The sequence below is a fragment of the Arachis hypogaea genome, chromosome 11, assembly GCF_003086295.3.
Source record: "Arachis hypogaea cultivar Tifrunner chromosome 11, arahy.Tifrunner.gnm2.J5K5, whole genome shotgun sequence".
Lineage (NCBI taxonomy): Eukaryota > Viridiplantae > Streptophyta > Magnoliopsida > Fabales > Fabaceae > Arachis > Arachis hypogaea.
This window is the reverse complement of record NC_092046.1, coordinates 46660406-46680891: the sequence shown is the minus strand read 5'-3', so window position 1 is coordinate 46680891 and position 20486 is coordinate 46660406. Positions and strand designations below refer to the sequence as shown.

The 20486-nt window shown below is 39.1% G+C and overlaps 1 protein-coding gene across 5 annotated transcripts; it reads right to left on the bottom strand.

Annotated features, from left to right (window-relative positions):
- Window positions 1-15165: 15165 nt before the first annotated feature.
- On the bottom strand, window positions 15166-18636 carry LOC112720802 (uncharacterized). Of its 5 annotated transcripts, none has more exons than XR_011867535.1 (5): window positions 18065-18294; window positions 17836-17954; window positions 17013-17073; window positions 15682-15722; window positions 15166-15420 (listed from the first exon to the last, which is right to left on the bottom strand). XR_011867535.1 is itself a non-coding variant. In XM_072206810.1 (5 exons), the coding sequence occupies exons 2-5, from the start codon at window positions 17877-17879 to the stop codon at window positions 15387-15389; spliced, it is 246 nt and encodes an 81-aa protein (XP_072062911.1). In that variant the 5' UTR covers window positions 17880-17954; window positions 18065-18636; the 3' UTR covers window positions 15166-15386. The 5 variants fall into 5 exon arrangements, 3 of the variants coding, with proteins under 3 accessions (XP_072062911.1, XP_072062910.1, XP_025627673.1); XM_072206810.1 differs by having other exon boundaries at window positions 17770-17954; window positions 18065-18636; XR_011867534.1 differs by lacking the exon at window positions 15682-15722 and having other exon boundaries at window positions 18065-18636.
- Window positions 18637-20486: the final 1850 nt, after the last annotated feature.

The window sequence follows — 20486 nt, the reverse complement described above, 5'->3', positions numbered from 1 at the left end:
GGTACCAGTTGCGTTGGAAAGCTAACATCCGGGGTTTCGCAACGATATATAATTTGCCATAGCTTCCTGGCTGTTGGGTGACGCGCACGCGTGGATCACGCGTATGCGTGACCAGGCAAAAATTCAATCCACGCGTATGCATGGACGATGCGTACGCGTGACTTTGCCGCGTGCTGGACGTATCAGTAATCGCTGGGGGCAATTTCTGAGCTATCTTTGACCCAATTTTTGGGCCAGAAAACACATATTAGAGGCTATAAAGTGGGGAATCGAATCATACAATCATACAATTCATAATTCACAATTTTAGGTTTTAGATGTAGTTTCTAGAGAGAGAGAGAGGCTTTCTCCTCTCTCTAGGTTTTAGGATTTAGGATTTAAAATAGTTTTAGATTCATTCCTTCTTCATTCCAGGTTCAATGTTCCTTTAAATTATTTTCTCTTCTGCTTTTATTTATTCTAGTACTTTGGTTTATCTATTTCTCTTGTTAATAATTATGTTGCCAAATTGGTTTATGAATCCTTATGTTAGATTTGAATTTCTATTTAATGCAATTTGAGGTATTTCAGATTTATGATTTTAATTTAGCTTTTTACATTCTTAGCTTTGGTTGAGTAATTGGTGACACTTGAGTTATCAAACTCCTTTGTTGATTGATAATTGGAATTTGCTGGTTGATTTGGATCCCTCTAAAGCTAGTCTTTCCTTAGGAGTTGACTAGGACTTGAGGAATCAAATTAATTAGTCCACTTTACTTTCCTTTATTTAGTAAGGGTTAACTAAGTGGGAGTAATGAACAATTCTTATCACAATTGATAAGGGTAACTAGGATAGGATTTCCAGTTTTCATACCTTGCTAAGAGCTTTATTAGTTATTAATTTAATTCTTACAAATTACTTTTCCTTATTCAAAAACCCCAAAAAGATAATCTTCCATAACCAATAATAAATACACCTCCCTGCAATTCCTTGAGAGACGACCCGAGGTTTAAATACTTCGGTTATTATTTTTATTGGGTTTGCTTAAGTGACAACCAAATTTTTGTACGAAAGGATTCTTTGTTGGTTTAGAAATTATACTTGCAACGAAAATCTATTGTGAAATTCTTTACTGACAAAAAATCTGTTCGTCACTGATCATGCGGCTCTCAAGTACCTCCTGACCAAGCAGGACTCTAAACCAAGGTTAATCAAATGGGTGCTGCTTCTCCAAGAATTTGATATTGAGATTAGGGACAGAAAAGGATTAGAAAATCAGGTGGCAGATCATTTATCTCAAATTGAGCCTGAAGCAAGGACGGCCATGCCCACCACTGAGGTGTTTGAGACTTTCCCTGATGAGTAGCTTTTTGCAATCCAAAAAGCACCATGGTTTGCAGACATTGCAAACTATAAAGCGATGAAGTTCATTCCGAAAGAGTATAGCAGACAGCAAGTGCGCAAACTTCTGCATGATGCTAAATACTACATGTGGGATGAACCCTACCTCTTTAAGAGGTACTCGGATGGTATAATCTGACGTTGTGTCTCCGAGGAAGAAACCCAGCAGATTCTTTGGCATTGTCATGGCTCCGAATACGGAGGACATTTTGGAGGAGAAAGAACAGCTACCAAGGCCCTTCAAAGTGGATTCTACTGGCCAACACTCTTTAAGGACTCCCAAGAGTTCGTTCGCAATTGTGACAAATGTCAACGAGCTGAAAATATCCCTCATAGTCACGAAATGCCACAACAAGGAATCTTAGAAATTAAGTTGTTTGATGTATTGGGCATAGATTTCATGGGACCATTTCCACCCTCATATTCAAACACATATATCCTGGTGGTAGTGGACTATGTGTCTAAGTGGGTTGAGGCAATCGCGTCACCCACTAATGACAACCGAGTGGTGCTAAAATTCCTCCAAAAGTACATCTTCAGAAGGTTTGGTGTCCCATGGACACTGATCAGTGACGGAGGCACCCACTTCTGTAATAGACAACTTGACTCCATCTTACAGAGATATGATGTTCGTCACAAGGTATCAACCCTACAATCCACAGACAAATGGACAAGCTGAGGTCTCCAACAGAGAACTCAAGAGAATCCTTGAGAGAACAATGGGCACCTCTAGGAGGGATTGGGCACGGAAGCTTGATGACGCTCTCTGGGCATACCAGATTGAATTCAAAACCCCATCGGGATGTCCCCCTATCAATTGGTCTACGGCAAGGCCTGCCACCTACCCATGGAGTTGGAACACAAAGCCTACTAGGCAACAAGGTTCCTTAACTTTGATGTCAAGGCTGCAAGAGAAAAGAGGCTACTCCAACTGAATGAGTTGGATGAATTCTGGCATACTGCATTTGAGAATACTAGAATCTACAAGGGAAGATCCAAGAAATGGCATGACCAGAAGATTTCGTCCAGAGTCTTCCAGCCTGGCCAGCAGATTCTACTTTTTAATTCCAAGCTCATGCTCTTTCTTGGGAAACTCAAGTCACGATGGACTGGACCCTTTGTGGTTACTAAAGTGTCACCCTATGGCTACATAGAACTCCAGAGCAAGCATTCTAACGAAAGATTCACCGTCAATGGCCACAGAGTCAAACACTATCTAGGGGACCCAATTGAGCAAGAAGATCCCCCCTCCTGCTGACATGACAACAGCATTGTCCAGCTATTGACAATAAAGAAGCGCTTGCTGGGAGGCAACCCAGTCATATGTATAGTATTTTTTCTTTCCTACGTTGATTTTAGTTTAAGTTCATATTTTTCTAATTCTCATTAATTGCCATATTTTTCCCTTGCTTCTTAACTTTTGTGATCATGTGCAGCACTTAGAACAGGAACGGGTACGCATAGGATGGAAAACAGAACACCCTGGGGATACCCCTTACTGGCGTTGAACGTCAGAACCGGCGCCCAGCGTCAGAAAGGGAAGTGAAGTGGGCGTTCAATGCCCATGGAGGGGCATTTGGACTAGGATTTTATTCCCTATAGGGCGTTCAACGCCCTTGGCGTTGAACGCCCCACCATTCTTTAAAAAAAAAAACAAACACATTTTGATCCCCAACTGCCGTTCAATGCCAGATCTGGACGTTGAACGCCCTTGGGCGTTGAACGCCCCACCATTCTTTAAAAAAAAAACAAACACATTTTGATCCCCAACTGCCGTTCAATGCCAGATCTGGACGTTGAACGCCCAGAAGGGGAGGGCAAGAATTTGAATTTCAAAGAAAAAGAAAGGGAGTTGACTTTTCAAAACCAAATCTTTTCCAAGCTTATCTTTTCTAACCATATCTTTCCATTCCATACTCTTTCAAACTACATTTTTAATTTAGAACTCTTCAATTCAAATCTTTTTAAATAATATCTTTTCTAAATATTATCTTTTCAAAACCATATCCCCTCATGTCAAATATTTTCAATAACTTCTTTTCAAATATTGGCAAACCATATCTTTTATAACTTCTTTAAATCTTTTTCAAATCTTTTATATCTTAACAACCCATATGTCCCTTATCTTTTTCCCCAAAAACAAATTCAAAATTTGTTATCATATCCCCTCTCTTTCTGAAATTCAATTTCAAATTCAACACCACTCCCCCTATTTATAAACCTAGGGCCCCCTCTCCCTCAATCACGCCCCTCCTCATCCAGCTTACGCACTTTCTGCTTTTCCTCCCTCTGTTTTCTTCTCTCTTTGCTCGGGACGAGCAACCTTCTAAGTTTGGTGTTGCTTTTTGCTCTGCTCTGTCACTTTCTCACATTCCATGGCACCAAAAGGTGAAAGATCTATTTCAAGAAACAAGAAAGAAAAGTATCCCTCAACTATTGCCTATTCTACAGATTTTACTCCAAGCTTCATGAGGAACACTACTATGATGTAGTGTGCAAGAAGGTTGTAATTCCGGAAGTTAAGTTCGACCTGAAGGATAACGAATATCCTGAGATTCAAGAGCAAATCCGAACAAGGGGTTGGAAAATTTTGGCCAACCCTGCAACTAAGGTTGGAATCCTGGAAGTCTGAGATTTCTATTCAAACTTATGGAGGTCGAACAAACAAAAGAAAGAGGGACCAGAATTCAACCTATGGCGTACCATGGTCCGAGGGAAGGCCTTGCATTGCGGTCTGGATAAAGTGAGGAAAGTTTTCCAGCTGCCCCCATTAGAGGACGACCCTAACTCCTTTAATAGGAAAGTGCACGCTGATCCAAGGCTAGACCAAGTCCTACAGGATATATGTCTCCCTAGAACACAGTGGATAGCTGATAAAAAGGGTTAACCAATCCAACTAAGGAGGATGGATCTCAAGCCAATTGCTAGGGGATGGCTGGATTTTATTGGGCGCTCTATCCACGCCACTAGCAACCGCTCCGAGGTCATAGTAAAGTGGGCTGTGATGATCCACTGCATCATACTTGGCAATGAGGTGGGAGTTCATCAAATAATCCCTTGTGAGATGTACAAAATTGCAGCCAATACCTCAACTCAGTCAAGGCTGGCTTTTCCACACCTCATCTCTCGCTTGTGTGATGAGGAAAGAATCTTCATTGACAGAGATACATTCATTACAGGAGATGCCCCAATCACCAAGGAGGACATAGAACAAACTAGGAAACCGGCGCAAGCCAGGGTTCAGAGGGCGATTTCCCCCTCTAAGAGGAAGATGCCCGAGCAGCCTCAAGAACAGAGCATCCCTCCAATTGAATATTGGACTCAACTGGCAGCCTCCATTGAACAGTTGCAATCCATAGTGGATCAACTAAAGAAAGAGCAAAAAGATCAGTCCCGGATGCTTCACAAGCTGACCGAATTGCAAGAGAGCCAAGGTCAAGACTCGAAGGAGTTGAAGCGCCAGAAATTCTTAGAAGAGGGCGGCATTCACCATGAGTGAGGTGGTTGAGTTCCATCTCCCCTATTCTATCCCTATTTTTAGTACTTCACTTTATGATTTTCAATTCTAGGCTACATGATCACCATTAGAATTTCCTACTTTGTAGTTTAGTAGTTAATTTCAATTCCTGTTGATTATATCTTAAGATGTTTCGCATATCCTCCATTGAACTTAAATAAAAATTTTAATTAAGAAGCATTAAAATATAAAAGGTCTTGAATTATTGCCAACAGTTCTACTTATGTTAAAGTGGTGGCCTCATCTTTATTTTCTGCATGTATGAATCAACTGTGCATAATTAACATTGAAGTTGAGAATGTTAGCTCTTGAAGAACAGTGGATTTAGAAAAATATTCTTGACTCTCTGAAAAATAAAAAAAGATTAATTCTTGAAGCAAAAGAAACAGCAAAAGGAAAAAATAGAAAGAAAAAGAAAAAAATCAAAAGAAAAAGGATCTAAGTTTTTTAGCATTAATGGTTAGGAGTATCGAAAAATTGGCCTAAAAAGCTCAAATGAGTTGCTATCCCTAACTAAATGGTTGTGATGTGAAGGTGTCAAGTAAAAATCTTGAGATTGAGCATTTAAAGTCGTGATCCAAAGCTAAAGAGTACGCATAAGAACTCTGAGCACCATTGTCTGGGAATTTAAGCAAATCTAAATTCAAATCCAAAGGGTTCTCCTAGTTAATTACTTGTGGCGTTTATGTATCCGATGGTAATACTTGAAAACAAAACGCCTAGAGTCATGGCTAGACTCAAAGGTGCAAAGCACCAAAAAGAAGTTGTGTTCAAGAATCAAGAAAAAGTAAAAGAAGAGAATCAATAATATCATCCGGATTCTAGTTCCAAAGGATGCCAATGTACTGAGCTTCAAAGAAAAGTGAGATGCCGAAGCTATTCAGAAATAAAGAGCTCATAGCCCCATTCAATAATTGGAACTGAGCTTCATTGACAACTCAAAAACCTTATGCATTTTTCTCTTCTCTAGTCCTAACTTGTTTTCGGTTGCTCGAGGACAAGCAACAGTTTAAGTTTGCTGTTATGATAAGTGGATATCTTATACGCTTTTCATAGTATTTTCATAGTGTTTTTAGTTAGATTTTGTTAAGTTTTATTAAGTTTTAGTGTGTTTTAGTGCAAAATTTACCTTTTGGATGCTACTTTGAGTTTTTGTTTGTTTTTCCTATGAGTTTAGATGATTTTTAGGCAAAAATGACAAAATTAGCAGAGTCTTGTTCAGAGAGGAAGAAAGGATAGCAGATGCTGTCAAATCCTTACCTCTGTGCACTCCAACGAGTATATATCGAGATACAAAGGTCCAATCGACGTGCTCTCGATGGCGTTGAAAAGCTAACTTCAGAGCTTTCTAGCAATATATAATAGTCTATACTTCTTTTCCAGATCACTTCCCACAACTGACGTTGAACGCCCACATCTGGAGTTCAACGCCCAAGAAGGATCAAAATCCAGCGTTGAACACCCAAGACTGGCGTTCACGTTCAACGCCACCAAGGGACTAAGGGAGCACGAGTTCACCCCCCTAACTGGCATTCAACGCCCATTCTCCAAGTTGAACACCAGGCTTGCACGAGCACAAGATCAAAGTGGGCCCAAAGTGGATTTTAGCACTCTTTAGCTTAGTTTAGTTTATATTTGTACCTTTTAATTTAAATTTAACATTTCCTAGGGTTAGCATCTCCTATATAAGGAGGAGATCACAAATCAACTTGTATCATACTTTTCAGACCTTAGATCTCTCTGTAAATTATGAGCAACTAGACCTCCTAGGTTAAGGTTAGGAGTTCTGCTCATTCCTATGTATTAATATGATTACTTCTCTACTTTAATATATGTTTGATTCTATTCTATGATGTATTGTTGTTCTTCATCTAATGAATCTGGGGTGGAACGAGAGTATGACCCCTTATTCTAATGAGTTCTTGCGAGTCCTGACCCAGATAGTATTGAGCTATAAGCTTGAGAATACATCACCTAGATCAATAATTCATCTGGGATAATTGGGATACGTGACATATAATCTCGTTAGTTATAGGTGATGAGGTTTCTATGGTGCTAAGGCTAGAACATTGAGCTTCATTCTCCGATCCGGAAGATCTGACCTTGTCTGTGGCGTTTTAAGTAGGATCAAGTGAGAATGAATTGCGTGAGCTTCACCCTCGTTCATATTGAATGACCACGATCCATGGCGTTTGATATGGATTAAAGGAGATTAATTGACCACGATCCATGGCGTTAATCACTTACAGCTTTGCCATAGAATGAATCATTCATTGTTAAAGTAGTCGGTAAGAAGTATTAATCCAGAAAGATAAAGCATCTCCAAAACCTTAAAGGATTTCTTATTACTGTTTCTATATCAGTTCTTTATTGCTTTCTTTATTGTTTTGTTTTATGCGCCTACAACAACAACAATTATTTTTTCTATTCGTCTGACTAAGATCTGCAAGATAACTATTATTTTCTCAATCCAACAATTCTCGTGAGATCGACCCTCACTCACCTGAGGTATTACTTGGATGACCCGGTGTACTTGCCGGTGAAGTTGTGCAAGTTCTAATTTCGCGCACCAGTGGTCAATGGAGTTTTGACCAAGTTCTTTCTACCTCAGAAGCTGAGTAAGCTTAGGGTGGAAGTCCAGACTTTCAGACAGAAAGAGGGAAAATTCCTCTATGAATCCTGGGAGAGGTACAAGCAGCTAATCAGAAGATGCCCTCCTGACATGATCTCAGAGTGTACCATGTTGGAGATCTTCTATGATGGCCTCTTTGAGATGTCCAAGATGTCATTGGACCACTCTGCCGGTTGCTCACTCAACATGAAGAAGGCGACTGAGGAGGCACTGGAGTTTATAGAGATGGTTGCCAACAACCAATACATGTACACTTCTGAGAGGAACCCTGTGAACACTGGGGCTACTCATAAGAGAAAAGTCATGGAGGTGGACACTATGGACACCATTTTGGCACAGAAAAAGCTCATGTCCCAACAGATTAACATGATCTCCCAGCACTTGAGTGGGGTGCAGAGCTCAGCTATCAATTCTTAAGAGGCAGCTTATGAAGAGGACGCTGGTGACAACGCTTGGGCCACCTTGGAGGAGGTGAACTACATGGGAAATTCCTCCAGAAATTCCAATAATAATCCCTATTTGAATACTTTCAATCAGGGATGGAGGAATCACCCTAACTTCGCGTGGAGAGATCAGCAGAGGCCTCAACAAGGCTTCAACAACAATCAGGGCGGAACCAACCATAATAGGTTCAACAACATACAGTTCCACTCCTCTCAGTAGCAGATGGAGACACCCACACAGAGCTTCTCTGACCTGGTTACAATAGTCTGTAACCTCTCCAAGACCACTCTTAGTTTCCTGGCAGAAACTAGGTCTTCCATTCGAAATTTGGAGATACATGTAGGTCAGCTGAGCTAGAGGATACCCGAGGCTCCCTCCAACATTCTTCCAAGAAACACAGAGGTGAATCTAAGGAAAGAGTGCAAGACCCTCACTATAGAAGTTGAGGCCGAACCCAAGAAGGACCTGCTACTGAGGAATTGACGAGGAACAAGACTCAGGAGGAGACTGAGAGTGTCACCATGCATGCCTCTCTAGAAATAAAGGAGCCTGAAGAACAACCCTCTCCAAACGTACAAGAGGAGCCTGAGGATGAGCAAGTTGCTCAGTTCTTGGCAGTCCTCAAGAAACTGCAAGTTAATATCTCTTTTGTAGAGGTATTGGAGAAGAAACCCCCTTGTATGGCCTCTTTAAAAAGTGCCATCTCTGAAAAGATGGCCCTGAAGGGGAATGAAACTGTGGTGCTGACCAAGGAATGCAGCACCCTGGTCAAAAAGAAGCTATCTTAGAAGCTGCCAAATCCAGGAAGCTTCCTTATTCCCTGTACTATAGGGACCATCACTTTTGAGAAGGCATTGTGCGACCTGAGATCAAGCATCAATCTTATGCCTCTTTTAGTGATGGGGAAGCTGGGAATCCAAGAGGTGCAGCCCACCAAGATCTCACTGGAGATGGCAGATAAGTCCTTGAAACGGGCATATGGCATGATGGAAAACATCCTTGTAAAGGTTGAAGACCTTTACCTCCCTGCCGACTTCGTGATACTTGATACTGGAGAGGAGAAGGACAACTCCATCATCCTTGGAAGACCCTTCCTAGCTACTACGAAAGCCTTGATTGATGTGGAAAAAGGAGAGCTGATTCAGATGCTATGGGAGGATCATATCCTGTTTAAGATCCCCAACCCTCACACTCTCTCGGATAAAGGAGGTACTACTGTACAACACTTAGTGTTTCAGCCTTCTCTTTCAGTGCAGAGCCTCACATAACCCCCAGAAGATGGAGGCACTAAGAAGAAGGTACCCAAAGCCTGGCGGAATAAGAAGATCCCAAATGAAGACTTCTCTCCTGGCATGAGAGTTGTCTTCACTAGAAGCCCAGTCATTCCACACACTATGAGCCGGATCCTGTCTTTGTAGCATGTTGAGCTGATTCATGAGAGCACAGGATAGAAGTTCATCATTAGGGGTAAAGAACTGAGCCCCTATCAACCTCCGTAAAGGAGCCGTCCGTCAAGCTAATGACGATAAAGAAGCACTTGTTGGGAGGCAACCCAACCATAACAGTACCTTTATTTTCTTTCTTTCTTTTATTTTCGTTTAATTTCATATTATTTTAGTTTCTATTCATTTTCATAGTTTCCTTTTCTTTTTAACAATTGTGATCATGTGTAGCACCTAGAACAAAAGCAGAAACGCATAGGAGTGAAAACAAAACACCCTGGAGGTACCCCTCACTAGCGTTGAACGCCAGAACTGGCGTACAACACTAGAAGGGGGAGAAAACAAAGGCGTTCAACACCCATTCAGGAGCTACCTAGGACCTTTTTCTGGTCCTCTTTGGGCATTCAATGCCTATTCTTGGCGTTGAACGCCCCATCATTTAAAAAAATGTGATCAACCGCTGGCGTTCAATGCCCAAACCTGGCATTGAACGCCCAGGGAAGGGTATGGAGCACGTCAGGGAGCTTCACACGGACTACAGCAAGAGCCCATTCTGCCACCTCCACAGGAGATCTCGGAGATGCCTCAAGGGATGTACTTCCCTCTCCGTGACTATTGGTATCAATTGACTACATCTCTAGGGGAGTTGACTTCATCTGTTGATCAGTTGAGGATAGAACATCAAGATCAGTCTACCATCCTCCATCAGATGATGGAAGATCAAAGGAGCATGAGGGAGGAGCAGCTGAAGTAGGGACGCAACATTGAGGAGCTTAAACGCTCCAAAGGATTCCCCAGAGGGAGCAGTGGCCGCCATTACTGAGGTGGTCAAGTTTCATTCTCCCTTTGTATATTTTTGTTTTCTTTGTGCTTTATTTTATTATCTGTTTTCTATTCTAGTGCATGATCACATTTAGGATTTAGTTCTTTTCTAGTATTCTTTTCTTTTCTTTGTTTCATTATAAGATACCTTATGTATCTCACATCAAGCTTAAAAGAAAAATTTATTAAGAAGAAGCAGTGAAATACACAAGGTTTCGAGTAATATCATAAGTTATTCCAATTGCTTTGATGTGGTGGCCTTACCTTTATTTTCTGAATGCATGAATTAACTTTGCATACTTGATATTGAAGTTAAGCGTATCGGCTCTTGATGAACAGTGAATTTAAAGAAATATTATTGGTTTTCTGAAATATCAAAAAGATTGATTCTTGAAGCAAAAGAAAAAGAAAAAATAATATAAAAAGAAAAAGAAAAAATCGAAAGAACAATGATCCAAGGCTTTGAGCATCAATGGTTAGGAGGGTCAAAGTTGGCCTAAAAAGCTCAAATGAGTTGCTATCCCTAACTATATGCTTGCGGTGTGAAGGTGTCAAGAAAATCTTGAGACTGAACATTTAAAGTCGTGATCCAAAGCTATAAAAATTACGCTTAAGAACTCTAAGCACCACTGTCTGGGAATTTAAGCAAAGTTAAATTCGAATCTAAAGGGTTCCCCCAGTTAAGTGCTTGTGGCGTTTATGTATCAGATGGTAATACTTGAAAACAAAATGCTTAGAGTCACGGCTAGGCTCAAAAGGTGCAAAGCACCAAAAGAAAAAGCTGTGTTCAAGAATCAAGAAAAACTAAAAGAAGAGAATCAATAATATCATCCGAATTCTAGTTCAAAGGGATGCCAATATTTCTGAGCTTCAAAGGAAAGTGAGATGCCAATGCTGTTCAGAAAAAAGGAGCTAATAGCCCTATTCAGTAATTAGAACTGAGCTTCATTGACAACTCTAAAACCTAATGTATTTTTCTCTTCTATTAAGTCCTATTTTGTTTTTGGTTGCTTAAGAACAAGCAACAATTTAAATTTGATATTGTGATTCACAAACATTTTATACCCTTTTCATAACATTTTCTAGTTGTTTTTAGTTAGATTTTAGTAATATTTAGTATGTTTTAGTGCAAAATTCATCTTTTGGATGCTACTTTGAGTTTTTGTGTTATTTTTATGATTTTAGGTGAATTTTGGACGAATTTGGCAGAATCTTGTTCAGAGACGAAGAAAAGATAGCAGATGTTGTCAATCCTGACCTCCGTGCATTCTAACGAGCATATCTTGAGCTATAGAGGTCCAATTGATGCGGTCTCAACGAAGTTGGAAAGCTAACTTACAGAGCTTTCCAGCAATATATGATAGTCTATACTTCTCTTTCAGAATCACTGCCAAAACTAGCGTTAGACGTCCACATCTGGCGTTTAACGCCCAAAAATGACTAATCTCCCAAGTTGAACGCCCAAAACTGGCGTTCAACGCCAGCCAGGGAGCAGAAGACAGCGAGCTCAACCCCCTAATGGGCGTTCAACGCCTATATCCCAAGTTTAACGCTAGGCTTGACCCACGCACATGACCAAAGTGGGCCCAAAGTGGATTTTAACACTCTTTAGCTTATTTAGTTTTATCTTTGTAACTTTTAAATTTAAATTAACATCTTTTAGGGTTAGTATTTTACTATTTAAAGAGGAGATCACCTAGGTCTACAAACACCGATCATTCACAGAGAGATCTTCTTTTACCTTTCCTTTTGTAAAGTATGAGTAACTAAACCTCCTGGTTAAGGTTAGGAGCTCTGCTTATTTCAATGGCTTAATATTATTTCTCTTCTATCTTAATACATGTTTGATTCAATTCTAAGGTGTTGCTTTCGTTCTTATCTTATGAATCTAGGGTGGAACGACAGTATGACCCCTTATTCTACATGAGCACTTGTAATTCTCGACAGAGTTATCGCGCTTGGGCTATAGCTTGAAAGCACTCCTCCTAAATCGCAATTTATCTGGGCTAATTAGATATGTGACATATAATCCGGTTAGCTTTGGGTAATTGAGGTTTTTGTGGCGCTAAACTAGATTTCTGAGCTTCACCCTCTGATTTGAAAGAATTGACCTTGTCTGTGGTGTTTTATAAGGTCAGGGGAGATTAACTCGTTAAGACATTAGGTTTTAATTACTAATGGTTTGCCATGGAATGAATCGTTCATTGTTAAGATCGTGAGTAAGAAGTATTAATCTGGAGAGATGAGCATCTCCAAGGCCTTAACTGCTTCCGTATATTATCTCTTTACTGATCTTTAATTGCCTTTCTTTATTTTCTTGTTTATGCACATTCAACAACAACAACTTTTTTTCTGTTCGCCCGACTAAGTCTAGCAATATAACTATTACTTGCTCAATCCAACAATCCTCATGGGATCGACCCTTACTCACTTGAGGTATTACTTGGACGACCCGGTGCACTTGCCGGTGAAGTTGTGCGAGTTCAAATTTCGCGCACCAGAAGGCGGGCTTAAATAAGATATCTGTCGAGCTACCCTGATCTATCCGGGTTCTATGGTCGTTGGCATTCGCGAAGATCATTGTTATCACCACGGGATCATCATGCCCGAGTGTTGCTCCTTGGGCGTCTTCTTTAGTGAACAAAATGGTGGGCAAGTCGAGCAGCCGGTTATCTTCCCCAACCTGGTATACCTCGTTGATGTGCATCTTCTGTAATGATTTTGACATTCCTCCTTCAGCGAATCCCCCATTGATCATGTGTATGTGTCGCTCCAGGGTCTCAGGTGGACGCTCTTGTCATCCTCCTTCATCCTCTCTTCTCCTATTCCTCGAGTCATCTGATCTGTCAGCCAAATATCTGTCTAGCCAGCCTTCGCTGGCCAAATTTTCTATGACATTCTTCAAATCATAACATCCGTTGGTGGAATGTCCATAGAGCTTGTGGTAGTCGCAATATTTAGTCCGATTTCCAGACCTTATGTTTGATCGAGCGAGGAGGTGGAAGCTTCTCTGTGTGGCATATCTCTTTGTAAACATCCACTAGAGAGACCCAGAGGGGGTGTAGTTGTGGTATCTTCGGAGCTTCTCTGGATTTTGCTCTTCCCTCTTTTTAGGTTCTTTTTCCTTTTCCGGAGGTTGATAGGGCAGGTTTGGTCGTGAAAAAGGTTCCCTTAATCAAAAATTATACTCCATGTTGATGTATTTCTCTGCCCTTTCTTGGACTTCATTCAATGAGACTGGATGCCGCTTGGATATGGATTGAGAAAATGGCTTCTCTATAAAGTCATTAACTAATCCCATTATCACAGCTTCAGTAGGTAGATTTTGAATCTCCAAGCATGCCTTGTTGAACCTTTCCATGTAATCTCGAAGGGTTTCCCCGACCTTTTGTTTGACTCCTAACAAGCTCGGGGCGTGTTTTGTTTTATCTTTTTGGATGGAGAATTTGGTCAGAAACTTCCTTATCAGGTCGTCGAAGCTAGTTATCGACCTGGGGGCTAAGTTATCAAACCACTTCATTTTCGCTTTAGTCAGAGTGGTCAGGAAGGCTTTGCAACAGGTGGTGTCAGAGGTGTCGGCTTGGTACATCCGGCTCTTGAAATTGCTGAGGTGATGTCTTGGATCGATCGTCCCATCATAGAGATCGATGTCAAGGGTTTTAAAATTTCTAGGAACTTCAGCCCGCATTATATCTTTTATGAATGAATCTTCTCCATCTATGGGGCATTCTTCCCGGTCTGTTCGATTACCCCGGTTTCGAAGGTCGGCCTCTAACTTCAAGAGTTTTTCTTCTAGCTCCCTTCGTTGTCTCACTTCTCTTTGTAACTCCCGTTCTGCTTTCCGTTGTCGTTCAGCCTCATGTTCTAGCTGTTCTAGTCGTTCCTGTTGACCATGGACTAGGCCAAATATCTTCACTGTCTGAGGAGGCTTTTCGTCTTCGGGAGGGTGGATCTCCGAATGAATTCGCCTAAAGTAGGGGTTTCTTGGTGGCCCTTCCCCATGAGGACCATACATTTGGTGTGGTGGAGGTAGTATGATGGCATGGCTCTCTAGTTGGGGCTCGGCTTCAGATTCAGATGCCGTATGACCGTCTTCATATTGGTGATTCGCCACGGTTAAAGGATAAATTCCAGGTCCCCAGCAACGGCGCCAATGTTCTGAAGGTTACCTGAAACGTTGATTTGGACATGAACGCAAGTTCCAAATCCCTTTGTATGGCAGCATCCGACTTGTTGATGTCAAAGTGCCGCCTGACCAAGTTCTTCGTGAGGAGGTAGGAAGTGGTCTCTGCAAGAGACTCTGATGCTTAAATTAACAAGTGCTTTAGGTAAGTTTTTTGTAGATTAAAATCTAAATTATACCTGAGGAATGTCAGTGTATTTATAATATAATCAATAACCACCTTTGTTGGAATAGTTCCATCTTTATTTGATGAATAACCGTTCCCTTTATCTTAGGAGTTCATTAACACCTAGTTTTTAGGAAAGATCGAGATAGCAAGAGAGATTCGCTCCTTTGCAGGATCCAACCTCTTCGGGTACGTTTGCGCAAGCTACCTTTCTTGATGGGCCTTTTTGTTTATTGAGTCTGACTTTACTTATTAAGTCAGGGTATCAAGAGTTGTATAAAAGAATTTTGTAGGACTAGAGTTAGCACCAATGAAGTAATAACTACAAATAACTATAGTTAATGACCATTAATGTTATCATTATCAGTAGTGTGATATAATATTGTTGTATATTCATTAGTTAGATGTGTAATTTAATTTCGCAAGTGTTTAGTTATGGTGTTTGCAAAAGGCTATTCGAGTGTGATCAACTTGTACTTAGCCTTCAGTTTTAATCGATGGAATCAAAAAAGAAAAAGATGTTTCCCTGGAAAACAAATATATTTAAATTCTTGGAAAGTATTTGATGCACTAAGATATAAAAATAGAACTTGACCTCCATTTCTTGATGAACCAGAGTTTGCTTTAATTAAGCATATTGATTAATCAAATTTATATAATCCGGCAAGTAACCATTATTCAGCAACAAAATCATTCTCAGCCTGAAAAAATAAAATTGAGTATAGCGGCTTTTGGGTATTGACAGCAGAATTACAAAATCCAACCTCACAAATGTAAAAGGCTTTCTTCAGTCTCACTTCTAGCATGTTACCTTGGAACTGATAGACCGAGCTCTATAGAACAAATAGATAAAGTCTCAGTTAGAAACATGCCGGAGAAAATAAAGAATGCTTACATAATCAAGGGCCAAAGAGTGAAAGAACATCAACAGATCAACTTGAAACATGGCAACTGGAAGATCTAAGATCCTTTAATCCATACCAATGGTGTTTGTACAATTTTATTCACAAACATGTATAGACACTAGACACAAATTATGAGGTGACTATTATCTACGATTCTCACTCTTTGGACAGCAAAGAAAAATATCCCACCTTAAGAACAGCATGCATGTCTCACGTCCCATCAATTCCATCTGGCGAACGTAGCAGTTTTGTTAACTACCAACAGGATACTTATTTACTATAAAAGGATCATCTGATTTCTATAAATTTTAAGCCAACCGTTCTCATCCAAAAATCAGGTTATTCGACAAAAGTCTTTAATTATCTATTTAGCATTAATGCACTCCAAATTTCAGTTTCCTTACATTTTTCCTTTTATTTCCTAATATATCCCACCAGTAAACAACTGACGAGATTTATACCAGCAAATAATTAACACAAAAGAAAGGTGTGAGATAACCATCTCGTAGCATGGTTATTTTATTAATTTGAAGATTTCTTATTAAAATTACATGTTACTTGTTAAGGTTAAGGAACAGTGTGAGTATGGTAATAAATTGATCTCACAATGAAAAGTTCTCTGGAATATTGCATCCACCACACTAAAATCATCATACTGAACTAATGGATGGAAGAAACATTGCAACTAATCCAATGGGGCATCAAACCAAAATACAACAACTACCACAATTATTAAGCGTTAACCCAATAGGTGAGATTGGCAACAAACAATGATTAGATGATGCATGAAATCCTGTTCATATTTAGAATGCTAAATTCTTGTTTCTTCCAAGGTTTCCAAATCTCCCTCCACCACCTCTATTAGACTAACCACCATCTTATCTACTCTCCTTCCTCCTTACTAGGACTTCTATAGGCCTCCGTAATGCATCAAACTGAAATAGATTGCCAAAAATGCCCCCATCTAATGTTTCAATTGTTCATCACATTTAGATTTTAGGCTGCGTTTGGAAAAGAGGCCGAGACTAAAAGACAGAGACTGGGAGACTGAAACTAAATTAAGTCTTTGTATTACGTTTGGTGTAAAGTGTACAAAACTAAATTATGTCTTAATATTTTGTTTGATTCAAGATAAATATGGAGATGAAAATAAGAATATTTACTAAAACACCCTTAATTATTAAAGAAAATGTTAAAGTTTTAATTTCTATCCCTAGAAATTTCAGTTCCTTGTGTCCCAACTTTCTGGAGGTACTGAAGGAACTGAAATCGTGTGTCCTGAGAGTGAAATTTTAGTTCTGACCACCAAACACAATTTCATTCCTAAACTTCTTAATTCCACTTATCGATTCCAAAACAAAAGAAAAGAGGGTATTACTGCACACGAAATCCATTCTTATTCTAGCATACATTTGTGGAAATGGAAGCAGAGCATTTTTTTTGAATCAGATAGAGCTGTATTATAAGATTGCTGAAGATATTATTATTAAATGTTAAAAGAACACTTAATCTTTTCATACTTGGTAATGAGGCAGTAGGTCAAAAGTGACTGGTCCCGCAAGCTCCCAATTAACTATGTGCCTGCAGGAACCAAATTTTACAGTTAGTTTATAACATCACATTCACTTTGTAATTTTTGGCCTTCAAATTGTTTTATACACAAAACCAACCTACCCAGCTGGCAATGCCCCCTCTATACATTAGAGTCAAATTAGAGGTTGTTCCAACTTCCAACACATTTAAATGTTCTAGATAGTATCGAGCATAGACACACTACACGTCAAGATTGTGCTACAAACCAATAAGAGGATCCAGTCGTTCAACAAAGTTCAATTGGTGAACAGGAAATTTTGAAAGCCGAAACCAATTGCAACTTTCTATCAACTCAGAGAACAAAGTCTCGATTTCATCTAAGCGATCTATCTACCCTTTCCAAGTAACCACTGTTGGTTCATTGTAGTCGTTCGATTCACCCTTAAATAATAAAGGCACATTCCTAAAACGTTACTTCATATATAACAATTGCATCTTTTAAAAAAATCAGTCTTTTCCACTTCAAGAGCTTAGTATGTTTTCAGATTTCCTTCTTCTATATTTAGAGCAGCATATATTAGGAAGAAAAAATAATGCCATCTTTCATGAAAGCTAATCCAATATCTAAACATGTTGTTACTCAGTACAACTCACAGTTGACAACACAGCATAAAACAAGACGTCAAAAAGGAAAAAATCCATAGAGAAACTTCAGTCTATGAAGCAAAGAAACTAGCGACTCACGGTTGAAGATTTTTTATTGCGGAAAAAGTAAGTATTAGAGGCCGGGAGAGGTGCAGCAGAGAGTACCCTGTGATAGAGCTCGGCAGCTCCGAGAAGTTGTACTCAGGCATGACGTCATCCTCGCCGTCGCAACCGCACTATGCAGCGGCAGCAACGACTGCGCGCATCTTAGTTCCGGAGCAACCCTACAACAACCACCACAACGAGAACAACACTTCAGAAATAAAAATTCCGATCCCTTTTGGATCTAGTTTCCCTTAGGAACTTGGAAATAGGGAGGGGGGGGAGGGGGAACCTGGTTAAAATGGATCGGCAAAGAGGAGAAGAAGTGGTGGCGGTGTTGGTGGCTGACTTGGAGAAGGATGAAGAGCGAAGAGTAGATTTGATGCTTGATTTTATGCGAGAAAATGAATATGCTCTTTGCGCAATTCTGCTGCACGCTGAAGCCATTGATGAAGAGGATCGTAAGAACGGCGCGATGCAAAGGGTTTAGGGTTTTGCGTCATGCCCGACGACGTCGATGGTGTTTTCTTTCTTCTCTGAAGGTGGAGTGGGTTATTGGGCTTTCAATTGGACTGGGCCTGCCGTTTCAGTCCATAAGAACTAGTGATTGGTTTATGAATAATGCGCCAACAATTGGTTTTCTTCTTTTACAAGGAAACCGGGGACCAGAGCAGCACGACTACTGAGCGGAGCAACCTCTCATATGGGAAGGAGCTGTTGTGGAAGTGCATCACGGATTCTCAATGGCAGTGTGCAGTGTGCTCATAGAAGGAGGGAGGACTAGACGCAGAGCATTTCAAGGCAGTCCAGTTGGAACAGAGCCAGAATCGCCACCGCGGATGAAGCTTCTGATGTTAGTTGTCCAATATTCAATTTAAGTAGTATGGGAGATATTTATTATGGTTGTGAAAACTGGACTCAACAGATCGGTTTAATTGGATTAATAAAAAATCGGTCTTTTAGTTGTTCTTATTGATAAGAAAAATTATTTGGCAAAAAATTGGTCTAAAATTTGACCGAATCGACAGTTAATCGGTAAACCGCAAGAATTGATTTGATTTTTGAAAGATTTTTAGTATGACATCAAAATAGCATCGTTTTGGGATTAAATTTAAAAGAAAAACGGGGAAGGACGGCCAAATACACCGAAATCCTATCCCTTTGTAAGTCTCTCACTCTTCCTGAATTGAATGAAATTTGAAAAGAAATCCTAAACCCTATGCAACCTACCCTTTCAACAAGTAGCCACCATCGTCCATCACACGCACTCCAGCCAAATCATTCTCCTTGCCATTGTCGTTTGTGGCGGGTTCTTCTCATCGTTCCTCTTCTCTCGGCTTCAAGGTCGAGCTCAAAGCCTCAAACTCATCGCCGAAAGCCCGAAATCCTTCTCCTCGCATGAAGGTCGAACTCATAGCATCGCCGTTGCGAGAGTTCTGAGTTGCTAAACTAATAATACTGATTTTGTTGATGTTTGCTTATTATAAAATGATGATGATGTTGTTACTAATATGTTGTTGGCTTGCTGATTTTCTGATGAGTTGCTAAACTAATAATACTGATTTTGTTGATGTTTGCTTATTATAAAATGATGATGATGTTGTTACTAATATGTTGTTGGCTTGCTGATTTTCTGATGATTAGTACCTTTGTTTAGTTGAAAATTTCTTTCTTAATGTTTTTTTTTTAGTGGTAGAGCATTATGTGTTTGTCATTTACGGACGTTTTAATCAACTTTAGTTATAAATTTTAATGTTTGAAGTTATTTATGAACTTTTATTGATAAATTATAGACAATTTATTATATGAAATTGTGAAATTTAAAGTTTATTAGGTTAGAAATTATTGAATTTAAATATTTGAAATTATATATTAAATTTTTAATTAATATTTAATTAAACCGATTGAATTCCAGTTAAATTCGGGTCAAATTATTGAACCAGTAAACCAATTATCCTACCGGTTTATTAACCGATTGAAAAATTCAAATATTATTTAGTAATTATGAGTTTATATTTTTAAAAATTAAAATATTTAATTTAATATATTTTAATTTTATTTATTTATTTATTTAGTAAATTGAGTTTTATATTAATAGGTTTAGGTTTTTTTTTTAATTTTAACTTAACATGAAGTTATACATACTTCTTAAACTATTATAGTGATTAGAAATGTGAAAAATTTTTTTTTTTTGCTTTTGTGATTAAATCATGATATAAACAAATAACAGTAAATAAATCTCTCTTATTATATTAAAAAATTAGATAAAAAATTAAGTGTCAAAAAATAAAATATTTTTAAACCGAATCATAATCATAGTTCTCTTGTCGATTAGAGCACTTTTTAAATTTTCCTTTTACAAGGATACACAATTTTTTTAAACTCTTTTATTTTTTGTTTGTATTCTCACTATTTTATATTATGCACACTTTTTTTCTTTTTACTCAACCTTTTATTAAATTATTTTTCGATGTAACAAGAAAATGTAGTATGGTCAGACGAATTGTTATTATTATGTACTTGACAAAATAGAGATGGTCAAGTTAAAATTTAGTGGTCATAGGAAAATTAATAATTATAAATTATGGTATTTCTTTTGGTTATATTAGTATGAATGTATGATAATATCTTTATTATATTGATTGTCTCTTAAATTATTAAATTTTGTTACGGCCTGATCCAAACTCTCTACGGGTCGGTCCGACCCGAATGCC